Below are 14,041 nucleotides of genomic sequence, written 5' to 3'. Positions count from 1 at the left end.
CCTACAACCAAGATTACTCTACCCGGCAAGGATCTCATTCAGATTCGACAGAGAAATTAAAACCTTTACAGACAAGCAAAAGCTAAGAGAATTCAGCACCACCAAACCAGCTTTACAACAAATGCTAAAGGAACTTCTCTAGGCAGGAAACACAAAAGAAGGAAAAACACACCCAAAACAACTAAGCAAATGGTAATATGAACATACATATTGATAACTACCTTAAGTGTAAATGCATTAAATGCTCCAACCAAAAGACATAGACTGACTGAATGGATACAAAAATAAGACCCGTATATATGCTGTCTACAGGAGACCCACTTCAGACCTAGGGACACATACAGACTGAAAGTGAGGGGATGGAAAAAGATATTCCATACAAATGGAAATCAAAAGACAGCTGGAGTAGCAAGTCTCATATCAGACAAAATAGACTTTAAAATAAAGACTATTACAAGAGACAAAGAAGGACACTACATAATGATCAAGGGATTAATCCAAGAGGAAGATATAACAATTGTAAATATTTATGCACCAAACATAGGGGCACCTCAATGCATAAGGTAAATGCTAAAAGCCATAAAAGGGGAAATTGACAGTAACAATCATAGTAGGGGACTTTAACACCCCACTTTCACCAATGGACAGATCATCCAAAATGAAAATAAATAAGGAAACACAAGCTTTAAATGACACATTAAACAGACGGACTTAATTGATATTTAAATGACATTCCGTCCAAAACCAACAGAATACACTTTCTTCTCAAGTGCTCATGGAACATTCTCCAGGATAGACCATATCTTGGGTCACAAATCAAGCTTTGGTAAATTTAAGATAATTGAAATTGTATCAAGTATCTTTTCCGACCACAATGCTATGAGACTAGATATCAATTACAGGAAAAACACCGTAAAAAAATACAAACACATGGAGGTTAAATAATGCACTAATAACCAAGAGATCACTGAAGGAATCAAAGAGGAAATAAAAAAATACCTAGAAACAAATGACAATGAAAACACGACGACCCAAAACCTATGGGATGGAGCAAAAGCAGTTCTAAGAGGGAAGTTTATAGCAATACAATCCAACCTCAAGAAACAAGAAACATCTCAAATAAACAACCTAACCTTACACCTAAATCAAGTTGAGAAAGAAGAACAAAAAATCCCAAAGTTAACAGAAGAAATCATAAAGATCAGATCAGAAATAAATGCAAAAGAAATGAAGGAAATGATAGCAAATATCAATAAAACTAAAAGCTGGTTCTTTGAGAAGATAAACAAAATTGATAAACCATTAGCCAGACTCATCAAGAAAAAAAGGGAGAAGACTCAACTCAATAGAATTAGAAATGAAAAAGGAGAGGTAACAAGTGACACTGCAGAAATACAAAAGATCATGAGTCATTACTACAAGCAACTATATGCTTATTGGACAACCAGGAAGAAATGGACAAATTCTTAGGAAAGCACAACCTTCTGAGGCTGAACCAGGAAGACATAGAAAATATAAACAGACCAATCACAAGCACTGAAATTGAAACTGGGATTAAAAATCTTCCAACAAACAAAATCCCAGGACCAGATGGCTTCACAGGCAAATTCTATCAAATATTTACAGAAGAGCTGACACCTATCCTTCTCAAACTCTTCCAAAATATAGCAGAGGGGGGAACACTCCCAAACTCAACCTACGAGGCCATCATCACCCTGATACCAAAACCAGACAAAGATATCACAAAACAAGAAACTGACAAGCCAGTATCACTGATGAACATAGATGCAAAAATCCTCAACAAAATACCAGCAAACAGAATCCTACAGCACATTAAAAGAATCATACACCATGATCAAGTGGGGTTTATCCCAGGAATGCAAGGATTCTTCAATATATGCAAATCAATCAATGTGATACACCATATTAACAAATTGAAGGATAAAAACCATATGATCATCTCAATAGATTCAGAAAAAGCTTCTGACAAACTTTAACACCCATTTATGATAAAAACCCTCCAGAAAGTAGACATAGAGGGAACTTACCTCAACATAATAAAGGCCATAAGTGAGAAACCCACAGCCAACATCATTCTCAATGGTGAAAAACTGAAATCATTTCCAGTAAGATCAGGAACAAGACAAGGTTGCCCACTCTCACCACTGTTACGCAAGATAGATTTGGAAGTTTTATCCACAGCAATCAGAGAAGAAAAGAAATAAAAGGAATGCAAACAGGGAAAGAAGAAGTAAACCTGTCACTGTTTGCAGATGACATGATACTATACATAGAGAATCCTAAAGATGCTACCAGAAAACTACTAGAGCTAAACAATGAATTTGGTAAAGTAGCAGGATACAAAAGTAATGCACAGAAATCTCTTGCATTCCTATACACTAATGTTGAAAAAGAAATTAAGGAAACACTCGCATTTACCATTGCAACAAAAGGAATAAAATACCTAGGAATAAACCTATCTAAGGAGACAAAAGACCTGTATGCCGAAAACTATAAGAGAGTGATGAAAGAATTAAAGATGATACAAACAGGTGGAGCGATATACCATGTTCTTGGATTGGAAGAATGAACATTGTAAAAATGACTATACTACCCAAAGCAATCTACAGATTCAGTGCAATCCCTATGAGACTACCAATGGCATTTTTTGCAGAACTAGAACAAAAAAATTGCCCAGTTTGTATGGAGACAGACCCAAAAGACCCCGAATAGCCAAAGCAATCTTGAGAAAGGAAATTGGAGCTGGAGGAATCAGGCGCCGTGACTTCAGACTATACTACAAAGCTACAGTAATCAAGACAGTATGGTATTGGCACAAAAACAGAACTATAGATCAGTGGAACAGGATAGAAAGCCCATAGATAAATCCACGCACCAATGGTTACCTAATCTTTGAGAAAGGAGGCAAGAATATACAATGGAGAAAAGACAGCCTCTTCAATAAGTGATGCTGAGAAAACTGGACAGCTACATGTAAAAGAATGAAATTAGAACACCATACACAAAAGTAAACTCAAAATGGATTAAAGACCTAAATGTAAGGCCAGAGACTATAAAACTCTTAGAGGAAAACATAGGCAGAACACTCTGACATAAATCACAGCAAGATCCTTTTTGACCCACCTCCTAGAGAAGTGGAAGTAAAAACAAAAATAAACAAATGGGACCTAATGAAACTTAAAAGCTTTTGCATAGCAAAGTAAACCATAAACAAGATGAAAAGACAGCCCTCAGAATGAGAGAAAATACTTGCAAACATAGCCACTGACAAAGGATTAGTCTCTAAAATATACAAGCAGCTCATGCAGCTCAATATCAAAGAAACAAACAACCCAATCCAAAAATGGGCAGAAGACCTAAATAGACATTTCTCCAAAGAAGATATACAGATTGTCAACAAACACATGAAAAGATGCTCAACATCACTAATCACTAGAGCAATGCAAATCAAAACTACAGTGAGGTATCACCTCGAGCTTCCCTGGTGGAGCAGTGGTTAAGAATCTGCCTGCCAATCCAGGGGAAACAGGTTCGAGCCCTGGTCTGGGAAGATCCCACATGCCTCGGATCAACTAAGCCCGTTCACCACAACTACTGAGCCTGTGCTCTAGAGCCTGCGAGCCACAACTACTGAGCCGGCATGCCACAACTACTGAAGCCCGTGCACCTAGAACCCGTGATCTGCAACAAGAGAAGCCACAGCAGTGAGAAGCCCATGCACTGCAACGAAGAGTAGACCCCGCTCGCTGCAACTAGAGAAAGCCTGCGTGAAGCAGTGAAGACCCGATGCAGCAAAAAATGAATAAATTAAATAAATTCAAAAAAAGAATGAGGTATCACCTCACACCAGTCAGAATGGGTATCATCAAGAAATATACAAACAGTAAATGCTGGAGAGGGTGTGGGGGAATCCTCTTGCACTGTTGGTGGGAATGTAAATTGCTACAATCACTGTGGAGAACAGTATGGAGGTTCCTTAAGAAACTAAAAATAGAGCTACCGTATGACTCAGCATTCCCACTACCGGGCATATACCCTGAGAAAACCATAATTCAAAAAGAGTTATGTAACACAGTGTTCATTGCAGCACTATTTACATTATCCAGGACATGGAAGCAACCTAGATGTCCATCGACAGATGAATGGATAAAAGGATGTGGCACATATATACAATGAAATATTACTCAGCCATAAAAAGAAACTAAATTGAATCATTTGTAGTGAGGTGGATGGACCTAGAGACTGTTATACAGAGTGAAGTAGGTCAGAAAAAGAACAAATACCGTATGCTAACACATATGTATGGAATCTAAAAGAAAAAAAAAAAGGTTCTGAGGAACCTAGGGGTAGGACAGGAATAAAGATGCAGACATAGAGAATGGACTTGAAGACACAGGAAGGGGGAAGGGTAAGCTCGGACGAAGTGAGAGAGTGGCATGGACATAATATACACTCTCAAATGTAAAATAGATAGCTAGTGGGAAGCAGCCGCATGGCACAGGGAGATCAGCTCGGTGCTTTGTGACCACCTAGAGGGGTGGGATAGGGAGGGTGGGAGGGAGACGCAAGAGGGAGGAGACATGGGGGTATATATATACGTATAGCTGATGCACTTTGTTATACAGTAGCAACTAACACACCATTGTAAAGCAATTATACTCCATTAAAGATGTTAAAAAAAAAAAGCTCAAGTATCACATGGGCCAGACAGGTAACATCAATGATATCCGAAATGAAAAAATGACAACTGATGCTTGACCTTGGTGTTAGGTAGCTGAAGCGATCCTTCAAGATATTTCTGTACAACAGAGTGTGTAATGTGTGTTTTATTTTTTTTTTAGTTTTTTGCAGTACGCAGGCCTCTCACTGTTGTGGCCTCTCCCGTTGCGGAGCACAGGCTCCGGACGCACAGGCTAAGTGGCCATAGCTCACGGGCCCAGCCGCTCCGCGGCATGTGGGATCTTCCCGGACCGGGGCACAAACCCGTGTCCCAAACCCGTGTCCCCTGCATCGGCAGGCGGACTCTCAACCACTGTGCCACCAGGGAAGCCCGTAATGTGTGTTTTTTAAACATTCAGAATTAAAATTTTATTTTTATTTTTTTTTGGATGTGCCTTGAGGCTTGTGGGATCTAGTTCCCCCACCGGGAACTGGACCTGGGCCCTCAGCAGTGAAAGCGTGGAGTCCTAACCACTGGACCACCAGGGAATTTCCCAGAAATAAAATTTTAGTTGGGTGAGAAAAACTAATATAAATCAAGCTTTACTAGATTGTTTGATTGTCTTGCATAACCTCTGCGTGAACATACCTAACTTTTGAGGGTACTATCCTGTGTTTCACCATTAGTTTAAAAGTTGTAGCCTCATTCTTGAAAAGTTTGTTTTTTATTTGTGGTAAATGTAGTAACTCTTTGTACCTAATCTTTAAACTTAAATGATTATTTAATATCTCCATTGACAGAGAGAGAGAGACAGAGAGGATGTGTGTGTGTGTGTGTGTGTGTGTGTGTTTTAAGAACCAGTTATAGGGTTCTTTCTGTTGTGTTTTATTTTTTGTTCAGATTTTTTGGAAGCATCCTCCCCCATCCCACTGACATAGCTATTCCTCTCCGGAAGTTTTTTTCCCCCTGAAGCAACATCATTTATATTCCTACTTGAGCATTTTGATATCTTGTTAGAGGGACCTAAAAGTAGAGCTTCTAGTGAAATGAATGAGCTGCAGCTTGTTTCCTGACAGGTCTCTCCACTCATAGGTTCAAGGCCTCTAGCGTTCTTTGTTTTTTAAAAAAATAAATGAATAAATTTATTTATTTTGGCTGCGTTGAGTCTTTGTTGCTGCACGTGGGCCCTCTCTAGTTGTGGCGAACGAGGGCTACTCTTCCTTGCACTGTGCGTGCTTCTCATTGCAGTGGCCTCTCGTTGCAGAGCACGGGCTCTAGGTGCATGGGCTTCAGTAGTTGTGGCGCTCGGGCTTAGTTGCTCCATGGCATGTGGGATCTTCCCAAACCAGGGCTCGAACCTGTGTTGCCTGCATTGGCAGGCAGATTTTTAACCACTGTGCTGTCAGGGATGTCCTCCTGTAGCTTTCTTGATCTCATTTGATCTTCATCATTTTAGTGCTGATAGTAAATCACACAGTGGTCACACTTTCCTTGGATATATTTCCTTGTATCCTTTACTTGTCACATCAGGATCATGAAAATCCCGCTTCTCATTAACTTTGTAGATTTAAATAGGACCCCTTGCAAAGCATATTGAATAAGCATCAAAAAGCATAACGTGCTCTGTGTGTGAAGGCATCAATCATCTGTCTGTTGCACCCACTCCTGTCATTTTAGCCCTTTCTGCTCTCAGAATTCCGAAAGAGTGGAAAACCGAAAGACAGATGAAACGGTTGATTTGTTTAGTTGCAAAATGCAGCTGGGACAGGTAATTAAACAGTCCTGCTCCCACAGAGAAACCTGCAGTCATGTAACATGAAGTCTCAGAAACCCAGCTGTATTCAGATTTAGATGCAGAATGAATATTAGGTAGGCGTCTTTTAGATTGACAGATTTTGTAAACATCATTTCTGGTTTATTTGTTCAGTGTGATTGAAGATGGGGCACGTGTGTTCCATTCATGGCGCACATTTCTAGGGAGCATGTGGTGTTTTAGATATCGGGGGGAATAGCCTAGAAGGGCATCCTGTATCTGGTGCGCAAGGGATTCCATGGGTGAGCCTCTGCTGCTCTTCAGTGCTCCAACCTGTTCCTGACATCAGCTGTTCCATAGATGTGGGGAATAGAGCAGGATTGATTAGTAAGGGGCTGGCAGGGGAGACTGGGATCAGTTCCCTCCTTAATCCTTTTATTTTTTTATGAGGACGTGCTATTATATAAGTAGAAAATTGTGTGTACAGCAGTGTCTTTTAATTTGGGCACTTATTTCGATGCAGAAATTGCTACCATCTACTCAGTTGCTCAAACCAAAAATTTTGCAATTACCTTTTTCACTAACCTCCCACAAGCAGTCCCCAAGCAGGCTCTTTGTAGGGCTGACTCACTCTTTTTTTTTTTTAATCTTTGTTCACTTTATGTCAGTAGAGATGAACTTTTTCCCCCTTAATTAAAAAAAAAATTTTAATTATTATTTTTCATATGCTTATTTTCCATCTGCATCTTTTTTTAACATCTTTATTGGAGTATAATTTTTTTTTAAAGGGCTTCAAATACTTGGCTTTTTATTTATTTACTTATTTATTTTTGGCTGTGTTGGGTCTTCATTTCTGTGCGAGGGCTTTCTCTAGTTGTGGCAAGCGGGGGCCACTCTTCATCGCGGTGCGCGGGCCTCTCACTATCACGGCCTCTCTTGTTGCGGGGCACAGGCTCCAGACGCGCAGGCTCAGTAGTTGTGGCTCACGGGCCTAGTTGCTCCATGGTATGTGGGATCTTCCCAGACCAGGGCTCGAACCCGTGTCCCCTGCATTAGCAGGCGGATTCTCAACCACTGCGCCACCAGGGGAGCCCTATTGGAGTATAATTGCTTTACAATGGTGTGTTAGTTTCTGCTTTATAACAAAGTGAATCAGTTATACATATGTTTCCATATCTCTTCCCTCTTGCGTCTCCCTCCCTCCCACCCTCCCTATCCCACCCCTCTAGGTGGTCACAAAGCACCGAGCTGATCTCCCTGTGCTATGCGGCTGCTTCCCACTAGCTATCTATTTTACATTTGGTAGTGTATATATGTCCATGCCACTCTGTCACTTCGTCCCGGCTTACCCTTCCCCCTCCCCGTATCCTCAAGTCCATTCTCTAGTAGGTCTGCATCTTTATTCCCGTCTTGCCCCTAGGTTCTTCATGACCATGTTTTTTTCTTTTATATTCCATATATATATGTTCTCACCTTAAATGTCCCCATCTCTGTGAAACCTACTCTGACCAACTTTTCAAACAGCCTCCACAGTTGTGTCTGATGTCCTGACCCTGATTAGCTCCTTCATAGCACTTATCACAGTTGGTAACTTGGGGTTTATCTTTCACTTGTTTGTTGGTGCATTGTTTATTGGCTTATTTGTTTTGCTTGTCTCTTCTCGCTCTCTTGCTTGTTTATATTGTCTGTCTTCCATCCTAGATGTTACTTCCAGAGGGTAGGAACTGTTTCTTTTTTTCATCCTGTAATTCCAGCCCAAAGCTCAAATCCGTGCACATAGTTTTACACTCTATAAATATATGCTGGGTATCATGTCCAAACTAGATTGTAGATCAGTGATATGCTGGGAAATGTCTAGCCCTCAAAAAAAAGAAAAAAAGGCAACCCTAATTTGTAGCATTTACCAATACCCGTGGTATAAATAGTTCCACCGTGGCAGATTTCAAGCAACCAAAATGACAGCAGTGAACACTGAGTTAGGTAATGATTCACAGTTGCACTTCATTGATGCAGGTTTCTCCATGGGAGCAGGACTATATTGTTACCTGACCTACCTGCATTTAGCGCTAGACAAATCAACCATTTCATCTGTCTTTTTCAGTTGTTCATCCCTTTGGTATTCCCTAAATTCTTAGATAGAGAGTGTTTCCACCATACATGTATAACAGATAAAAGTCACTTCAAGAACATAGATAAAATGTGGTCAAAATAATTAGGAAGTGATGGATTTTCAGTACTTACTACATTTATTTGTTTATTATTATTATTATTTTTTGTGGTACGCGGGCCTCTCACCGTTGTGGCCTCTCCCATCGCGGAGCACAGGCTCCGGACGCACAGGTCCAGTGGCCATGGCTTATGGGCCCAGCCGCTCCACGGCATGTGGGATCTTCCTGGACCGGGCCACGAACCCGTGTCCCCTGCATCGGCAGGCGGACTCCCAACCACTGCGCCACCAGGGAAGCCCACTACATTTATTTTTAATATTATTTATTTAATTGTAATCTTATAATTTCATATTTAATAATGGCTGTCATTAACAACTGGCTTGCAGAATTCCTGAAAATTGAAAAATCTGCTCTTGCAAGCATACTTTAGCACAGCACTGGGGATGACCTACAGGTGGACCCACTGACCACTCCCTGCCCTAGTGTTTGGCTCATAAACAAAGGAAGGAAGAGAGTTGGCAGAGACGGATGGGTAAAGTGTTATTACAGAAACATTTCTCAGAGTTTTTATTCACCTTTTGGTGCTAAAGAAACTGACCCTAATGTCTCCTAGCTTGATATACAGGATTTGGTACAATGACTAAACAGAATGAGGTGGCAACAGTGAGAAATAAAGAGATCACAGAGAGGCAACAAGAGTAAAAGCAGTCTTACCCTCGCGTTGCTAGAATATCTTATTGCCAGAGATGGCTGTAGATCCTGAAGTGCTTGGTGGTCAAGAGCACTTAATTTTCAGAAAATTAGCCCAAGGCCAGGAATCCCTCCTGCCTGTTTTAAGCCATTGAGGCCTTAGTCAGCTGGATGCCTTGCCACTTCACATTTGTCTGTTTGTCTGTAGTGGGATGGAAATGAGCCCCAGGTGGTGTCTGAAGCCAGGCCTGTGGAACTCTGAGGACTCAGAGCAGATGACTAAGGGGAGGTGACAAGCTCCAGGATAAGTGATCGCAGAGGAAAGGAAATAGGGAAAGAGCCATGTTGTGGATGCATTGCCACCTTGTGTAGGGTTTTCTCCTTAGCAAATATACAGTTAGAGATGGGCCTGGTATTTTGGATAAACAGACTATTGTAGTATCATTTACCATGTTTGAGTTTATATATCCACAATGAGAAATCATTAATTCCAATTTTGAAAATCAGGGGAATGGAGTTTGGTGAATGCCTTTGACTTTTAGAGCCAACAACACTAAGACACTCATCTTTTTACCTTGACATTGGCTGGAATTTCTTAATGCTTGGCTCATATCTGAACCTATATGAATCCTTCTAAGTCAACAGAACCAATCCTAGAGTGGAATAATGATTGCCTTTCTTATTATACACCCATACCTCCCCCAAATCAGAAATTGTTCTCTCTTAAGCTGGTGAGATGGAAAAAGACATCTTGAAAGAGGTACCATCTTTCATGGATTAGTTCAGATAACATGTAATGAGCCCGTGTTCAGATGCTGGGTACTATTCTAGGGCCTGAGGCTATAGAGAGAAAAGATACCCTCAAGCAGTCGGGGGGCAGTTAAGAAAATAGGAATTTTTTTTTTTTTTTTTTGTAGTATGCGGTCCTCTCACTGTTGTGGCCTCTCCCGTTGCGGAGCACAGGCTCCGGACGTGCAGGTCCAGCGGCCATGGCTTATGGGCCCAGCCGCTCCGCGGCATGTGGGATCTTCCTGAACCGGGCCACGAACCCGTGTCCCCTGCATCGGCAGGTGGACTCCCAACCACTGCGCCACCAGGGAAGCCCGGAAAATAGGAATTTTAAAAGCAGTGTATTGTGAGCTGTGATGGGGATGTGTACAGTGTGATCTTGGACCGCAGATGGAAGCAGATTAGCTCAGATATCAGGAAGGGCTTCCTGGAAGTGATACTGCTTTAGTATTGAAGTGTGAGTGAAACTTAGATAATATAAAGGAACTAGATGTCCTGAGGGATGGGAAACCCTGCAGAAAAGTGGAACACAGAATACATACTGGGAACTATAGGAAGTTTGGAGCTTAGAACTGGAGACTTTGTACGTCTGTCTCTCCATTCCCAAGGAATCTGAGTGGACAAGAGTGAGAACAAGATGACAAATGACTTCATGTTTTACTTGAGGCTAGTTTTCCCCTTATTGTCTCTTTTGGGATTTTGGTGATCTGATTCAGGGGATGGGGCTTCTGTGTCAAAAAAATACTTGATAGAGGATTAACAGCCAGATGTGTCCTTGTTGTGTTTATATTACTGTTCTGTGTTTTGTTGCAGCTGCTGCCCATTCACACTCTGAGGCTTGGCATGGAGGTGGATTCCTTTGATGGGCACCATTATATCTCTTCGATTGCTCCAGGTGGTCCTCTTGATACACTGAACCTCCTACAGCCAGAAGATGAGCTCCTTGAGGTAAAATTTTTGAGGGGAAAAAGACACAGGGCAGGAATTTTTAAGTTGTAGGAGAATGTGTTCTCACCAGAAATCCACAGAGTTACATCATCAATACCAATGTAATGTGAGCTACTTATATTGGAAAATAATTGGTGACTGTACTTAACAAAACTGTGTTGTGTACTTGAAAGTTGCTGAAAGAGTAGATCTTAAGTGTTCTTACCACACACATAAACAGACACACACACACACAAACTATGGTAACTATGTGAGGTGATAGAAGTGTTAACTAACCTCATTGTGGTAATGATTTCACAATATATATATCAAATCATCACACTGTACACCTTAAACTTTTACATGTTATATGTCAATTATATTTCAGTAAAGCTGGGAAAAATAAAATAAAGATGAGGAAAAATACTAACAACTTATGTAATGATAAGTGAAGTAGATAACGTACTTTCAGTTCATTTTCCCCATCTTTTGGGACTCCTGAGATGTCCTTTTGAGTGCTTATTTAAATGATTAACTGAGAAAGATGCTAATGTCCTGTTTTAGTGTGATAGCATAATTAGTATTTTTTTCTTCAAAATTCTTTTTAAGAATCTAACCCCTGACCCTTGTTTGGAACATGTAATCATATTTATTTGCAGGTTTTGTTGGTTATTTCTAGTAAGGATTAGAGCTGGATAACCTCAGGCTTATGTGTTACTGACTAGCTTTCAGACTGTCTCCTTGGGACTCCCTCCCCGCCATGATGGCAGCCTCTACCGGGCTCACTCAGGCTTCTCAGCCTCTCTTCAGTCAGAGCAATTCTAGAGCACTTCTGCTGTGACATGACTGCCTTGAGAGATTTTGTTAGATTGGAAAGTTCTATAGCCAACACAGCAGACAAACCAAGCAACAACCCTTAATTTTACAGATAAGAAAACAAGACATTGATTTCCCCTAACTTTATACACTGGTAGAGTGATGACTTTAGTTCATGTTTTCTAACTCCCATTTCACTGGTTTTTCAATACATCACACTACTTTCTAAGCTTCTAAAAAAGATACACGGAATGGTCCAACTTTGAGAAGGCTGTGTAGAAGAGGGTTCTCTCAAGTGTTAGATCCACAGGAAGTCCTGGGTTGGGTTTAATAGAGTCAACCTAGTTGCTTGAGCCAAGATTAGAATCCCATGGGCCTTGAAGTAGAGATTTCTTTCTAAAATTTATATTTGCTTAAAGTGGGATGGCAAGAATAGCAAATAGGTTTCTTGTTGGGTTTTTTAAGTAGTGTTCAGTCACCTGGAGGAGTATGTTGAGAATTCCGAGTTGAATTTTGAGGTCGGAGAGAAAAATGCTGTGACTATTGGCAAATTTTATCATAAGCATGGGAGGCCAGGTCCTGTTTTAAGATGTAGTAAATGGCTTATTTTTAGAGGTGTTCAAGTAACGATATTGGAATGCTTATTGTGGATTAATGCCCTAGAATTTACGCTGTCACTTACGGGTTTTTTGGTGCCGAATCATGTCTTTCTCTTCTTATTTGCAGAGTATATGACATGACTTTGTGGTGTCACACATGATAATCTGCAGATTGGAGACCATTTGGAAAACATTGCCATAACATGTAGCTATTAGGTATTGAGAAATGAGATATATTTATTTGAGAGATATGGAAATATGAGTAAAAACCAGTTTAGTTTACTTTTTTGTGGTAAATAAACATAACATAAACTGTATCATTTAAAGCATTTTTAGTCTACAGCTCAGTAGCATTAAGTATAATTCGCTACTAGTACCTGGTAGGTGATAAAGAAATGTTGGCTGGATCTGAGTAGAGCAAGTGTAGGTGATCTCAGCCATCAGCTGAGTCCTTTGTGCCTTAGCCGAGATTGGAATTCCATGGGCCTTCTCCCTTGTAATAGAATGTGATGTAATGAGGTAGCATGAAGACTGGTTGAATTCACAAGTATAGATTTCTAGTGAAAGAACTTGGGATGGGGAAAGAAGCACAGGTTTGCAAGTCAGAGCTGCTTTTGGTTCTGAGTTTGCCACAGCTGAACTGTATGTCCTAGCATGTCAGTTTTTTTGAGAACATTTTCTTCATCAGTAAATGCCTACTTTACTCTATGTTTGTGAGGATCTAATGGAATATTGTCCATGTGAAGATAATGCTTTACACATTATCTCACTGTGAGATACTGGCAACATGACCACCATGAAAAGACATAAGCAACCTTTATAGGATAGGATTGAATGGGGATTGAATGAAGTAGTGGGACAATACTTGTCTAGTATTATGTACTTTGCAGATGAATACATGTGTATGAGCTTTCTAGTCACAAAGTCTGAATAATTGAGACTTGACAGTACTTAAGAGGTTTGAAGAGTCTAGAAAAATATTGTGAACTCTAAAATAAAAATTGGCTTCTTCCAGCCACATAGCATAGGGAGATCAGCATGGTGCTTTGTGACCACCTAGAGGGGTGGCATAGGGAGGGAGGGAGGGAGACGCAAGTGGGAGGGGATATGGGGATATATGTATATGCATAGCTGATTCACTTTGTTATACAGCAGAAACTAACACAACAATGTAAAGCAATTATATTCCAATAAAGATGTTAAAAAAAATTGGCTGCTTCTGAGCAACTGAATACAGAAATTAAAAAGTCTCTATAAAGTTAGCCAAATAAACTCCTGAACTGTGTGTGTGTGTGTGTGTGTGTGTCTGTCTGTCTGTCTGTCTGTCTGTCGTATGTACTCCTTAGAGCTTAAAACTGGGAACACAAATATGCTTCAGGGTTAGAACATTGTGCCAAGTCTCAGCCCAGAGCAGCTATTTACAGCAGCCATAAATCCCCTTAGATAGGAGTTGCTAATGGGAAATGTGACCAATCCCTTTAGCCATATAGAGTGGTGAGGGGGACTACCAGGCATTGCTATAATAATTGGAGACAATTCAAATGAATAAATAATGAGCTAAATAAATATTTAAATGTACACCAAGATAAAAACCTGAAAAGTGATTTTCAAATTTGTT

General features: G+C 40.4%; 1 protein-coding gene across 1 annotated transcript in view; it reads left to right on the top strand.

The window, feature by feature from the left end:
• Positions 1–14,041, top strand: part of PATJ (PATJ crumbs cell polarity complex component) — a 359,191-nt gene that overhangs the window by 67,363 nt on the left and 277,787 nt on the right. The window contains exon 15 of the mRNA XM_030870355.3: positions 10,895–11,029. Coding sequence (XP_030726215.2) covers positions 10,895–11,029 — 135 coding nt within the window. The remainder of the gene's footprint in view (positions 1–10,894; positions 11,030–14,041) is intronic.

Source organism: Globicephala melas, chromosome 1, assembly GCF_963455315.2.
Source record: "Globicephala melas chromosome 1, mGloMel1.2, whole genome shotgun sequence".
Classification (NCBI taxonomy): Eukaryota; Metazoa; Chordata; class Mammalia; order Artiodactyla; family Delphinidae; genus Globicephala; species Globicephala melas.
Note: the sequence above shows the minus strand (reverse complement) of the source record. Positions and strands in the feature narration are given on the sequence as shown.